This window comes from Telmatherina bonti (assembly GCF_933228915.1).
Source record: "Telmatherina bonti genome assembly, chromosome: 17".
NCBI classification, from domain to species: Eukaryota; Metazoa; Chordata; class Actinopteri; order Atheriniformes; family Telmatherinidae; genus Telmatherina; species Telmatherina bonti.
Window position 1 is genome coordinate 10,780,717 of NC_136615.1, and position 15,113 is coordinate 10,795,829.

The 15,113-nt window shown below is 38.8% G+C and overlaps 1 protein-coding gene across 1 annotated transcript in view; it reads left to right on the top strand.

The window, feature by feature from the left end:
- jmy (junction mediating and regulatory protein, p53 cofactor) overlaps positions 1-15,113 on the top strand; it is a gene marked incomplete at both ends in the record, with an annotated part of 30,578 nt that overhangs the window by 4,825 nt on the left and 10,640 nt on the right. The window contains one exon of the mRNA XM_079256480.1: positions 7,537-7,710. Coding sequence (XP_079112606.1) covers positions 7,537-7,710 — 174 coding nt within the window. The remainder of the gene's footprint in view (positions 1-7,536; positions 7,711-15,113) is intronic.

Sequence of the window (15,113 nt, forward strand, 5' to 3'; positions counted from 1 at the left end):
ATAAGTATTCAGCAGATAAATTTTACATCTAGTGATTTAAATTCCATAACATATGCTCGCTCGTACGGCATATTTCCTCTCACCTAATATCCTGATGTATCTTTTAGTTATAGAAACAGAGAGGCTAATTTCCATCATAAGAGGAGGAAGATGATGATAAAGAGTCATCGTCTGCAGAGGGAGACTGACAGTAGATCGCTGTTCATCACATATTTATGGAGTTCTGATTTCCGATGTGAGGATTTTCTGTGCATATCACCGTGCAGAAATACAAATTCTGCTGAGATGTTGTCTCAGTTGCTCAGCGTGTCATGTTGGATATGTGCGGCCGGAGAATCTGAGTGGCTGTAAAATGATGTAGTGTTGATCAGGAAATGATACCAGACCTGGATGATCTTCTCCTTACATAAATCCTTTTGTATTAATTCAGCTTTTAAACCCCCCCCCCCCCCCCCCCCCCCCCCCCTCCAACTCAGGGTTCACATACATAACCTGCTGTCTGGACCAGGCCCCTGATTGACCTTTCAGGTTCATTTACCGCTGTGTGTTCAGTTTGTGATGACCACTGGATATGTTTACATTGCGAGAGTTTGTGTTTTTTATGATGCAGCTGTGGGATCAGATTCATATTAATAACATTATTCACATAACATGTAAGTATGTTTCATTTTTATGTCACTAATGTATGTAAATGACTGTATATAAATGTCTGGGAAGTGAGGAGGCCAGTTGCTGGAGCTTTAGGGGAGGAATGGTGACCCATTCTGGTCTGATGCAGGATTCCAGCTGCTCTATAGACCTGGACCTTCACTGTTGGATTTTTTTATTTTATGAAGCACCAAAGTCTCGTTTCCACCAGTGTGTCTGGTTTGGTACGGTATGGATTGATATTCATTCTTTTTGGTGTTCTTCAGGCAAAACAGTGGGAATAGTAGCAGAATTTCTGAACCAAACATCCCATTTTTTTTGGGACCCTTCATTTGGGGTCCTAGACTTATTGATCTGACCCTAACAGGTGGAGCTTCATTTGTTGCACTTCTTTAATTGATTTGAAGGAGTAATCAGTTCCTGTAAAACCTGTAAGCATTAAGAACAAAGTTGCAATGTTTAAATTTACCGTGGATATTTTCTAGTTTTAAAGCCACATTGCTCTAAGGGGCGTCAAACTCCAGTCCTCAAGGGGGGTATCCTGCGGGTTTTTGTTGTTTCCCTGCACCAACACAGCTGATTCACATCAAATGGATCCAGCAGCTTCTTGTCAACCTATTTATGAGTTTCTGTCAGGTGTGTTGGAGCATGGAGACAACAAAAGCCTGCAGGAGACCGGCCCTCGAGGACTGGAGTTTGACACCTGGGTCTACTTCATCTGTGTACTCTTCAGCATTGATGGAGTCTTCATGGATGTGGCAGCTGTTCATATCATCGGCACTAATACAAGCCCATACCATCAGAGATGCTGACTTTTGAACTGTCTGCAAGAAACGGCGTCTACGGTCTCAGAAAAGAACTTCAGACACAGGATCATCTGAACCAGTTTTCCACTTTATCCCCGGACCATGTCCGCTTTTGATTGAGACAAGACAACGGCATTCCAAATATGGCTGCTGCTTTGAATGATCGAGCTTTAATCCGCATCTGTGGACAGCTCAGTGGACTGTGGTCACATGCAACGATTTCTGCTGGTGTTCCTGAGCCCATGCAGTGGTTTCCAGGAGAGCAGTGGTTCTGTCCTTGGGGACCACTGTCCTGCATGTTCTTACCAGCTCCAGCACACCTGATGCAGGTTAAATGAACCACTTGTCCATGCAAGTCTGCTTATCAGCCATTTATATGAGCCGGTTATGTTAAAGTATGCAGATCTAAAACGCAGGGCAGCGGTCCCTGAGGACCGGGATTGAGAAACGTAGCAGTAGAGAATCATGCCTTTTTAATCCGGTGCTGCCTGAAGACCCCAAGATTACCAGCGTTCAGCATTGTCCCTCATTTGAAATTTTATTTTCACATAATTTAAGGTTATTCATCACATTTAACTTTTTCTTTAAATTCTTTTTCCTTAAAGAAAAAGAAATTGAAATCGTAGGCTTTGTAAAAGCATGTTGCATTGCTCTTCTCATGCATACATGAAAGATTTGTTGCATAAAACTCAGACATGGATATGACTACAACAAATGACCATTTTTTTCATTATTAAATAGGGTGATGCCTTTTGAATTACAGTTTAAATAATATTTCTCACTAAAGTTTGCTGTAACAAGTAAATTTCTCCACTGTGAGATTAGATAAAATCTAAGTCTACATGTTGGTAATGTTGTTTTCCTGATTGAGTAACGATTGTGATACGAACCAGCACCACCTGAAGCGTTTCTTGCATTTAGACTTCAGTTGTGTTGATTCACACATGTTTTTATGCTTTTATATTGTACGACTTTGTAATAACATTTAGCTGCAAAAGGTCTTTTACGTGGTAAAACGTGCACTTCCTGTGCAATATCTCAATTGAAAGGCAGAAGGGAAAACGCTGTGGCAAGACGGAGCAGATTTATCACTGACAAGCGTTAAGACTTGATGATAGGCCTGGATCAGCTGCACTATCACCAGGAATGTCTTGTAATTATGCACTCTTCATGTACAAGGGCTTTCAGGGGACTTAAAAGCTAAACTTGGCTTATGATATTTTTTTTTCTCTTTAACTGGTCTTAAAATACACATCCCAACCAAACCTGCTGTCAGTGAGTGTTGTGAGATAAATAGCAGGTTAAAAGATGATAATGTCTGCGTTAAAGCAAAGGGGATGACTACCAAAAATAAACTGAGCTGAACTCTGAATTTTGAGGGTTATTGTGTCTTTAATTTATGCAGTAATGTTACTGGCTTGTTTTGTAATTATCCTAAGTAGATTGAAGATGTTTAAAGTCTTTTTTTGTTTGTGTTACACAACTTTTCCAGCCTGTTTTTTTTTTTTTTTTTTTTTTTTTTTTTTTTGTTCCTGTCACAACCTTTTTTTTTTTTTTTTTTTTAAGCTTCTAGATTTACATTTAAAATAAAAACATAAACATTGTTTTAGTATCACCTTTAGATATTTTGTCATGGTACTATGTATTTTGATTAAATATAAAGATTTAATCTTTGGAAAATGTATTGAGAGGAGTTTATTAAACTCTTTTCCACTTTTATGTGTAAATTAAATTTCCTTTGAGTCCAAGTTGCCTCGGTAGCTCGTGCCCAGGCAGGAGCTGGATCATTTAGCCCAGGGGGTTTCCTGGCTAGTGGCGACTGAAGGAAGGGGATGTGTGGTTGGCCAGTGGTTGCCAGGGAGACCCAGAGCCAAGGTAAACAGTAGAAGCAGTGTTGGAGCTGAATCGTGTAGTGTCCGCCCCAGTCCCCAACGTGGATGGCTTTGGAAAATCAGCCTGGAGTTGATATAACAGTCTCCATTCATATCTGCTGCTCTTCTCAGACTTTATTCCACACATTGGATGACGATCGGCTGGTGGTACATTTCAGGATTATCTGAGGCAGAAGTGAAGGGGTTGTATTGTGCTGTGTGAATCAGAGCTGCTGGTTTCAGAGTGCTGGGAAATAAATTGTGTTTTTCTGTGAACAAAAGCAGTTTTAGTGGCACTTTTGTAAAGAACAATGAGCAGACTGTGGATAGTTGGACATATGGTATGAATCAGCAGCAGTTGGGGCTGATCTATCCTCCTTGTTCTACACTCAGCAGTGTATTTTATGGTATGATTCCTGGCTCTACACACTAATTTGCCTGCATGTGCACAGGCTCGGTCTCTTGTATGCTTTGTGCTTGCCAGGAGTTTTTCCTTCTTTAAACAACTTTTAGTTTAGTACGTTTAATGATGAATCAGCAATCTGACCTGTTTCAGTAGAACTAAAACATGATCTTTATACTGTGTTGAAATGTAATTGTGTCAAACTGAGCCCTCCCGCAACACATTTAGATTTCTCAGCAGGAAAAACGCAGGTGGAGTAACAATGAAGAAGAATCAGCTCCGTGCTGCTGAGATGTTTGACACTAAACAACGGCATAAAGCGACATTCCTGTAGGCCTTTTTCTGCTTTTTTTATTCTTAATTTGTCTTGAAAACAAAATGGTGCCACTCAGCCTTGTAGCAGACTTATGGTGTGTTCACACCAAACGCGTTTTGAGCGTCAAAAACGTTTAAAACGCTGAACCCTTGACGTTGGTCACTAAACTGTCACTTTTGTGTCCGACGCCCAAGACGCTCTTGATGCGTTTGCCGCTTGTCAGGAGCGAGTGGCAAACGCAGTGAAAAAGAGCGGGGGGAAAGGCGGAGCTTTTCTTTCGGTCAGTTTGAATGATGGTGGATTCAGTAGAGAGACGGCATGGCTTTATTTAATAAATAAAGCTAGAGAACGTTGTCGTAGGGCAGTGATAGTTACTGTTAATGCAACAAGAGCCGCCACCCAACCCATAAAAAGCGTTGCCACGCTACGTCTCCTTCTACGTTGCCAAATCAGTAACATTCAGCTTTTTAGCAAGTAACCATTATCCTAAATATTGTACGGAGTAATGGCATTCTTATGAAACAGTATATGATGAAAATACAATAATGCCCCAAGAATGTGGGTGTTTCTTTTTCAATATATATACGAATCTACTGACGGAGCAGCTCTTTGGCGGAGTTCGGTGCAGCTGAAATCAGCCAAAACTGGCAACTCTGACAGGGTCCGTTAGGACCGTTAGGACAGCAGAGTTTCTGCAAGCAGCCTGCAGCTCTTGTTTGTGGAGAGAACTGCATCGTTGAGGATCATTATGACTTGTTTAGATAGCATTTTCAGAAAACCAGCGGCAGCTTCACGAGCTGCAAGTTAAGAGTCAGTGAGCCGCATGCAATGAGGAACGCTGTCATAAGGCGTTCAGCCCCGTGTCTGGGTTCACCAGATAAATCGTAGGCGTACTCCAGGAGCTGCGACCTGATCGCTCTGATTGGTTGATGCCCCGCTTCAAGTGGCAAAAGTTTGGATTTTCCATCTCTGGCTTTTGCGGCGTGTTTGGTGTGTGACGTGCGTCACACTGAAAACGCGCCACGAGAACGCTTGACACACCTCCACATAGGCTTCACATGTAAACCTGATGCTTTTGACGCTCAAAACGTGTTTGGCATGAACACACCATTAGTGTTAATAAATGCCAACACCGCACTGTGTGGATTTAGCATTTTTACCTCATCGGCAGCAGAAAATGTAAAACATCTACTTCGACTCTTGTCAAGCAGTACTGAACAGAAAAGCACTTTTTGTTTTCACCTCACTGCCAATAGTTTTAATTATTTTAATACCAAAAGACAAATTTACATTTCTTTAAAGAGTGGTGAGACATTGTGTTTTTGTTGTGTTGGTTGTTTTTAAAGGTTTAATTTGGAGTGCTCTTACAGAAACCAGAACAGTCACATTTAAACACTTTTCCCAAAAATCTTGTTATAATGTTGAGGGACAGAATGATACACTAGATATCAGAAAGCTGAAATATGCAAAAAAAAAAAAAATCTATTATGTAAACTACATGTAAATATGTTACTGTGGCCAAAATAAAGTTTTCTGAAGTCAGATTAAGGCTGGAATATCTTGCCTTTGGATGTAGCTTTTGTTTGGAGCGATTGTTGCACAAAACAGAAATAAACTCGACATGTACACAAGATGCAGTATGGAGGTGTCAGTGTTGACATAATGACTTTATATCCAGCTTCTATAACTTTTGTGGCTTTAATGCCATCTGCAATTTCATTATTGTTGCCCAAATGCTAACCTTCTCCATTACCTTTGTCTTTTTTTCTACTTTTTAATAAGTTCAGAAGTTAAACCAGCAACAGAGCCTGCTGTATATATGATATTAAAAAGAAAATACAGTCAAGGCTTAATGCATCTGATGCAGAGTAGCGTCACATTGTTCCTACAGGTTTATTACCAGTGCTCCACAGTCCTCACATCAGGCTTTGACCCTCAAGTAAAATCTGATAATGACAGAGAATTTATTCTGCACGGGCCAATGTAAAAGGCTCTAAAGCTGCTCACCTTATCTCTTAGCCTGGTACCAATTTTGGCTGTGACAATATGCTTTTGTCCCGATTCAGTTCGATTCAGATTTTTTTTGGTGCTGATTCGATTTAAATAGCATTTCTCACAATTCTTCGGTATTGCTGATTTTTGTAGTCTAAAAAGAAAACAAAAAAAAGTTAAAAAAAACTTTTTATGCTCGTCATTTTTCCTTAATTTCAATTAGGAAAAAACAATGCAGTAGCCAGACCAACAAGAAAACAAGTAAAAAGATCAATAAAAAAACAAAAAACAAAAATGACAAAAAATGTATAATGGATTATTTTTATTTATTTAAAAAAATTGATTTTTTAAACCAAAAAAATTTATTTTAAAATTGTGATGCAAAAAATCCCGACATTCAATTTTTCCATTTGATTTACCCACCCCTACTACTACTGCAATTTTTTGTGTGAAATAACAGTGTGTAAAAGCAGATTTTTGCTCTCGCATTTGAACCATTTAGTTTTTCAAAGCAAGAGGAAAAATACAGTCTTCCAAAAAAACTAGCAGTACAGAAATGATGCTACGCGTTGGGCAAATGACAATAAGCTGCCAGGATGACCCGTCCCTGTCCAGCAAAAAATATTTTCATAACAAAGAGGACAAAATGGCATAAATGGCAACCTCCTTAGCACAAAAGCTAGCATGCAGCAACGCTTTACACCCGTCCATACCATTAAGTACTCAGTGTTACACTTTACGATGGATTACTGATGCAGTTTATCTGTAAAACCTAATAAGCTCTTTTCGTTTTGTGGAAAAAACAAACCAACAAGGAGCTTCATTGTAAGCTGCCCCATATTTTAAGCACTTCTCCCTGGTAGCTGTAGGAAGCTAAAACGTGTACTTTGTACTATGCAGACGTATGTTTTAAAGGCTAACTGGGAAATTCCCTCTACTCAGATGGTTAAAAGGGGCACATTTTCATCTGTCATAGTATCTGAATCAAGCTTGATTTAACTGTGCATGTTAATGTAATGTGTCTAAACTGGGCTGTAAAAAGACATTTGATCATATTTCATATTAATGACTTACAGAAAATGTGATTAAAGCCAAGATACTAATGTTTATATGAACAAATATGCAATCCTGATGCTGTGAACTCAGTGCTCGATGCTGAGTGCCAAAAACACAGCTGAAAACAGTTTCACAGGCACATTACTGACTTTTTAGAGATGTGTGCCAAAAGCTGTGGCTGCAGCTAATTGTTTTCATGCTTCACCGATAAACTTACAGAATACTTTGTTCAATAAGATGTTTTGGGTCACAGCAGACAGAAATCTACATTATTTCTTTTAAACAAAGTTAGTTTTGAGGCTTCTGGAATTTTTTTATTTTTTTTTATTTGGTCTTTTCATGGAACAACAACATCCTTGTTTCTCCTGAACGACTAAATGCCTGACTTTATATCTGACTGCATGAGTTTCTGTCCACTTATTGTTCATTGTTCCCTTGCCTTAGTTGTTGGACAAGCACAAAGCCATGGACAGCATGGTGGAGCTGCTGCAGGTGTACCCAGAGGAGGATGAGGCGTATGGAAACCTTCTGGAGGTGACAACTGAGCTCTACCACTACCTGCTGCAGCCCTTCAGAGACATCAGGGAATTGGCAACTTTGCGGCGACAGCAGATTAAGGTAATACACACATGCACACAGAAACAAATGCCATCTGTTTGAAAGCTTGATTTAAATGGGTTTAGATCTCACTGTAGCCGCTTACTGGTCTGCCATGGTAGACAGTCTGATGTGTGTCAAGGTGCCTTGTCGCAGCAACGTATTACGCCAAATATGAAGCCAGATTTGTGGTTTGGTTAGTGCTGAAAAATGATCTCCCACACTGGAGATATTCTGTCATGACATCAGCATTAGTTGATCGGGCTTGTGTTGTAGTGGTGATGATGGTATGGTAGAAGGCAGAGGATCAGCTAGAGAGGCTTTTTCCCCCCTTCCCCGGAGCAGATTAACAGCCAGCCTAAGCATTATTACAGCAGCCACTAAACCACTCAGTAATTCTGCAGCCTCAGCACTCTTCTGTTTTCCACACTCTTTCTCTACTCTCCGTTGCTCCTCTTCATCAATGACTCGAAAAGGGAATTAAGTTTACTGTCACAACCAAGCGGGGTTGAAACTAGCCTGGCTTGGTCAATAGGTCACAGTCTGACTTTTTTTTTTTCTTACTGTGTATTTGTTCAGCAACGGCGCAGCAGTAGCTGACATCAGTCACTGTAATTTCTGAAGAAATTAATTTCACTGTGTTCAGATAAAACAGAACAAGGTTTAAATGCACAGTTTGATCTTCAAATGACAATTAGATTAGTTCAATTTCTTTAAATAACTCATCTAACCAGACTGAAATTTGATTCACTTGGTCTTATTTATAATTATTATCAGGTTACAAAGACATGGGTAAATAACCCTAGCATTAGGGGTGGGGAATTGATTAGAAAAAAATAAAAATGTAGATTTTTTTGCTTTATAATTTTAAAATCGATATTAATGTTAAAATCTTAATTTTTTGTCCAAATAACTACAAATAATCCATTATAAAATTTTTGTCATTTTTATTGTTTTTATCGATCTTTTTACTTGTCTTCTTGGACATTACAGCAGCAGAATGATGGTCTGGCGACTCTGTTGTGTTTTCCTAATTGAAAATAAGAAAAATGACGAGCAAAAGAAAGTTTTGTACATGTCGCAGTTTAAATCATATCAGCCCTAATAATTTCTCAGTTTTTTCTAGCTTATAGAACAATTAAGTTACTTGTGAAATTAGTAGGGCTGTGACGATATGCTTTTATCCCGATTCAATTCCGATTTTTTGGGTGCCGAATTGATTTAAATTGCGATTCTCACAATTCTTTCGATATTGCTGATTTTTGTAGATCAATAACAAAATAAATGTATAAAACTTTATTTTTCGTCATTTTTCTTAATTTTAGTTATGAAAAAACACAGTAACCAGACTATTATTCTGCTGCTATAATGCCCAAAAAGACGAGTTAAAAGATGGATGAAAACGACAAAACTGACAAAAATTTTATCATGGATTATTTTTAATTTATATGAATAAAAAAAGAGATTTTTTTTTTAAAACAAAAAATCAATTTTAAAATTGTGAAGAAAAAAAAAAATCCAGATTTTCGATTTTTTGATTAGTTTCTCCAACCCGTAGAAATGAGCACCTTTCAAGTGTAATGATTATAAATAAAAAATCTGTTTGAATCAAGAATCAATTCTGAATTGAATGGTCACCCCATAAATCAGAATCAAATTGAATCGTGAGTTGTCAGATTCACTTATCGAGCTAGCACACTGGTTTCCTTCTGCCAACACCAGCTATGGTTACCCATATGACAAAATTATGTCAATGTTAATAATCGATTGGGTATACTGTTACGAGTGGAATAAGCACACTTTTAGCTTGGCTTGCAGAGCAGACGCATAAAACTTTGTTAAATAGACACACAACATGCACGCAGACTCAGCATAAGTAAATTTAGCGAAGAAGCCGACATTTGAAGGCTTTGTTGGCTTCTTTTCAGCAGGTGTTGAGGAATTCCTCTCAACAATAACTTGTTGGAAGCGGATTCAGTCAGTTTTGGTTGACTTTTAATTTTACCCTTTACAAATACAAATCCAGTAACGAGAAGCTTTTTCTTTAGATTGCTGAACTTATTTGACACTTGGAATACAAATAAACAAAATAATGGACAGTAGATGTAGTACTTGCTACTGGAAGTGACTTTTTAAAGCTTTTTTTTTTTTTGTAACCTTTGTTCTTCAAGTTATCAAAACCTGCAGTTGGCTGCCACAGATCTCATCTGACTCAGAAGTCAGTAGGTCAGACAATGAGGAAGATGCACCATCAGCAGTGAACCAGATAAATAACAAGCGGCTTGTCCACTGATGGGACATGGGAGGAGCAGACATTGATGAAAGTCTGCATGTTGTGTGCTTTTTTGCCTACTGTAAAAGAGTGTTGTGTTACATTCTGCTGTTTAACTAGACAGACGCCATCTCTGTGCCTTCACTCTCTCTCATAGACAATTTCAGTCTTTCACCCACTCTGGCTGTGAGTACTTTTCCTTCTCTAAACGACATTCCTCACACAGCATGCTTATCCAGCATGCTGTCACTAACCAACACAAATGGCTGTGAGCGTGTATGTGTGGGTGTGTTTATGACTGTGTATTATGAAGGTATTTGGGTTCTTGGGCGGATGCTGATCTAAATAAAGACTTTTCACTGAATCACTGAAAATGTGCTGCATGCAGAAAGAAGAAGTCTGGTTACATTTGAGTTTGTTCTACAGCAACAAATCAGTATAAAAGCCTGTTGTGCTTTGTTCCCTGTCCGACAGCTCCAAACACACGATGTTGAGCAGGGTTGTCTGTTTCCAGTCAGCCCCATAGGCCTGCATATATACATCCAGCTGCTGGTAACAGTCTTCATGGGCCCAATTCCAGTTTAATCCACTGCCTTTAGTGGTTCCATTTAAAGCAGTGTTGATTTGGGTTAAGAAAAGCTTTCCTTAAACTAATGTACTATAATTTAACTAGGAGTAAAGCATATTAGGGCTCTACAGTGCAACCATTTTCCGTTGGAGGGCAACTTTTCTGGTTATACTTGTTTGCAGTTGTATATCTGTCCAAAGTCGGTCCTCGAGGGTCACTGTCATGCAGTTTTTGATTATTTCCTGCTGCAACACAGTTGATTTAGATTAATAAGTCGACATGTTTGGGCAGAACTTGATGCCAAACTATTGCAGAGAGATGACTGATTCGAATCAGGTGTGTTTAAGCAGGTGTATTTTGTGTTCATCAGGGAAAAACTAATCTCACTTGTATTGATTAAACTAATAGAACAGACTGCGATGTCATTTAAAAGGAAAAGGGAAACAACTGTAATTATGTACATAAAAATCTGATATATTTGTCCTTAAAATCTCAATTTTTACTGGTTTCTTTGAGTCCCGATGTGGAAACTGACTGAAGAGGTCCTGGCGAAGGAATATCCATGCATGATTCTCAGAGATGAACTTTCGCCTGAAGAGGATTCTTCCCATTCTTCCTGTTTCTGGCAACGTTTTTATGTATTTGATCTCCGTACGAAGCCAGACTTTTTCTCTTGTGCCACCTGCTCCCCTCAGGGCGATCCAACGGCTGAAAACAAAGCTGCATGCAAATGAATCCATGGTGCAGGCAGCAGGAGCTGGATTCTCACAAACTGATGAGTCAGGGACTCATGGGAAGGAGAGGTAGTTGGGAATTAGCACACAGTGTACTGGTATTTACATCCAGTTTGGTTGAAAAGAACGACCTGCTGCTGTTGTCTTGCTAGAAGTGCAGCCTGTAAACGCACAGTGGCCTCTAAGAGGTGATTGTAACATCATCACAAGGTTTCAGTCTTGCAGATAAGAGGTTTCAAGCTATTAAAGTGTTCTGAAAAAATTTTTTTTTTTTTTTTTTTTTTTTTTTGTAACAATTTCAAGAAATTAACTTTGGATTTGCAGGAGGAGTTTTGCATTAAATTTAGTTTATACACAAAGATTATTTTGTTTGCTGAATGCTTATTTAATTATTAATAATTAGGTTTATTTGTAAAATACCTGTAAGTAAGTAGCTGAGAAGAATTTATTTTTTTCTGATTATTTATCTGATAATCAGCTTTTTTAAGTAAATATTTCCAATCTGTTGTTGACATCAAATCTAATCAGATTTTATGTATAAGCCTTTACAACACAGGTGTCAGACTCCAGTCCTCGAGGGCCAGATTCCTGCAGGAATCTCTGCAGGAATGTCTCCATGCTCCAACACACCAGACTGAAATTAAAACACAGGTTGGCAAGAAGCTTCTGGATCCATTTGATTTTAATCAGCTGTGTTGGTCGAGAGAAACAATAAAAACCTGTCGGATACCGGCCCTCGAGGACTGGAGGTTGACACCCCCGCTTTACAGTAACTAAAAGGTTCTCAAAATGCTTTATAACAGAGCCATAAATATTACATAAAACCAATACATGAAAACAGAAATATTAAAAATACATAATAATATCAAACAAGATCTGTGAATGTGTGAGTCCGTGACCTCCTGAATGATTTCTGGTATTTTATTGACCAGCATTGCATTGTGGGACGGACCGGTTGCACGGTGGGGCGGTGCAGGGTTGGTGTCATGTTGCCTGGAAGGTCAGAGAGCAGACATGAATTAAAAATGCGGTTTCACTCTAACATGTCCGATGTCGTGGTACCACGGCGAGCTCTGGTTACCGTTGCACATGGGCTGCAGTGCTACATGGCAACAGTTGCCATAGTGATCCCTGACACACCTGTTGTGTTAATCTCTACCAAGTTGATCATGTCACAGATGTGCAAATTAAGTTCTCTGGATTGGAACTGATAGTCAGGCTTGATGTTTATTTTGTGTGATCCCATGATTCGGACGTAGAAATATCATTATCAGATGTGTTATCTAATGTGAAAATACTTGTATATTTATTTATTTTTTTCAGCTAATTTATGTTTTGGCACAAAGCTGGTGCTTTTCTCAGTAAAAGGCTAAATTTGACTCCCGACTGAAAACATTCTGAAAATGTCGCAAATCTGCAATTATGGAAAGAAATCTAAAACCACCTTTGTTTTCCAAACAAATGTACTTTTATTTTACCAGTCATGAAAAATAACCATGAAATTTTGGTAAACAAGGGTGGTCTAATCATTTTTCCTGCAACTGCATCTCTTAAAAACATCATTCCCTCATTAAAGTATTTAAGTGAATGACTGTAGAGTAGAATAAAGTAAATGTTAGCCTCACGTGGTTTCAGATCTATAATGAATTCATCTCAGACACCCACAGAAATGCTTTTACTTGTTGTTTGAACCAAACGAGATAAGGGCCACCATGACAGTGTGCATGTTGTAACCCAGCCATTAGGGATCTGGCGTCACCTCTATTTTAAGAGGCTGACACGTCTGTGTTTAGTCACCAGTAGTTGTTGATCAGAGGAGTTTAGACCTCTGCCAGTTATTCTCCCCTACTTCTTCCTCCTGTGATCTCTTTTCTGCTCTTCCTTCATACAAATACAAACTAGTATTGTGTGTCTTAATTCAAGAATATGCTGCTTCATTGTGCAGCTTGTTTGGATCTCAGAGTAGCAATCTGACTGGAGTGACAACGACTAATGGTGTTATAGGCTTCAAGCTAAGAGGTGAAGGAGTGTTTTCTGTGACTTTCTCTGTCCTCGGTTACAAATATTACGCTGTGTGATGAATCTGTGATGCCGGGATTGTGTGAAAATGAGGCTGTGATGTTTTTAGTGGAACCAGTAGGTTACATGTGAGAGAAGCACCCCACCAGAAGACACAATAGTGTAAGTAAGGTGACACATAAGAGGAGATTATACTGATACAATTAGTCCTAGAAGATGGTTACAGGGTATCTGTGGTTTTCTTAAAAGTCTTACATTTGGCTTTCTTAAACCTGCAGATACCTTCTAGTTAACTGCTGTGTTCACACTGCAGCCAAAATAGGACTAAATCTTTTTTTAAAATTATTTTTGCCTGTATGTGACCTGTAAGTGTTTTTATTTCTTCAAATCTTTTTTTCTTTTTATTTCTTCAATTCTTCTTTTTTCCCTTTTTTTCTTTTTTATTCAATTTTTTTTCTTTTTTTATTTCTTCAAATCTTTTTTTCTTTTTTTCCCTTCTTTTTTATTATTTCAAATCTTTTTTTTCTTATTTCTTCAAATCTTTTTTTTTCTTTTTTCCCCCCTTTCTTCTTCTTTTTTTATTTCTTCAAATCTAACCCAGGTCACTGTCTTATGTAGTTTTTCAGTCAGATACAAATCCAATGTTTTTCATGTTTCATGACGTCTGCGTCATTGAAGCAAGACAGTGAATGGACCAAACGATGTGGCTTGATTTAGCCCCGGTTCAGAGATGCGGCTCTGCATGCAACACAACAAAAACAAAAGGTATCTATAATATTAAGTGTCAGTTGTGTAAAAATCACAAACATTTGATCTAATATTGATGAACTTCTGCTTTTAATCTGATTATAACCGAAGAGTCACCTTGGATTGTGGGCGATGAAGGTACCAGAAGACAACTGTTTTGGATAAAATGGAAATAAACAGGATTTCAACTAATACTGATGCTTGTGCTTCCACTGTCTAAGAAGGAATACTCTGTAACTATAGTCGTTGTTTCATCAAGCTCCGGCTGCTTTATTTCAGTAGCAGAGAACAGATTTTTGCTGATGGTGAGGCAGCTCTTTGCTTTGCATAAAACCAGTCTAACAGACTCCTAATCCCAGCGCTCTGTGCAGAAACAGTTGATTTCAGTTTTATTTGTCTGAGTGGTCATCAGGGACAAAGTGAACTACATGTGCAACAACAAGCATAAAGATGCAGCAACGGATGCTTTTAAATGTCAGTGTCACCGGGTCTGACTGATCTGTTTAAAGGGCACCACTCAGGGGGTAAGAAATGCCACCCTGCTCCTACATGCAGATGTTTTCACATGCAGCTGTTGCTCATTCATATCAGAGACGAAACGCTTCTACATCAGCAATACCCAAACAGTAAGGTCATGGCTGTAATGCATCCAGATTTAATTTCATTTCACTCTTATTCCTGAATGATTTTATTCTCTACCAGACTTTTTTTTTCTTTCTGGCCTCTGATGTAATCTCTCCTCCCCTGCTCGCTCCTGGTTTCACCCCCAAAGCCACACCCTGTGCTCATGCCTCACGTGCAGACACACTTTATGCAAAGCACTGAGCGATGGCTAGTTAACATGAATGAGGGCATTTTGTGGTTGTTGGTCATCAGTGTATAAGTGTTTATGTTTGAACATACACATCTGTTTTTTATTCAGATTACTATCCAGTTGCATGTGCAGGGAGTTTACTTCATGGTCTGTGTACATTTTGTTCCACATGCTCTCCTCGTGGAGGGGCTGTATGTGTCCGTGAACACCCAGGACGGGACTTCACGTGGCACGTGCTTCCCCTGTTCTGACATTTTTCACATGGCCTGA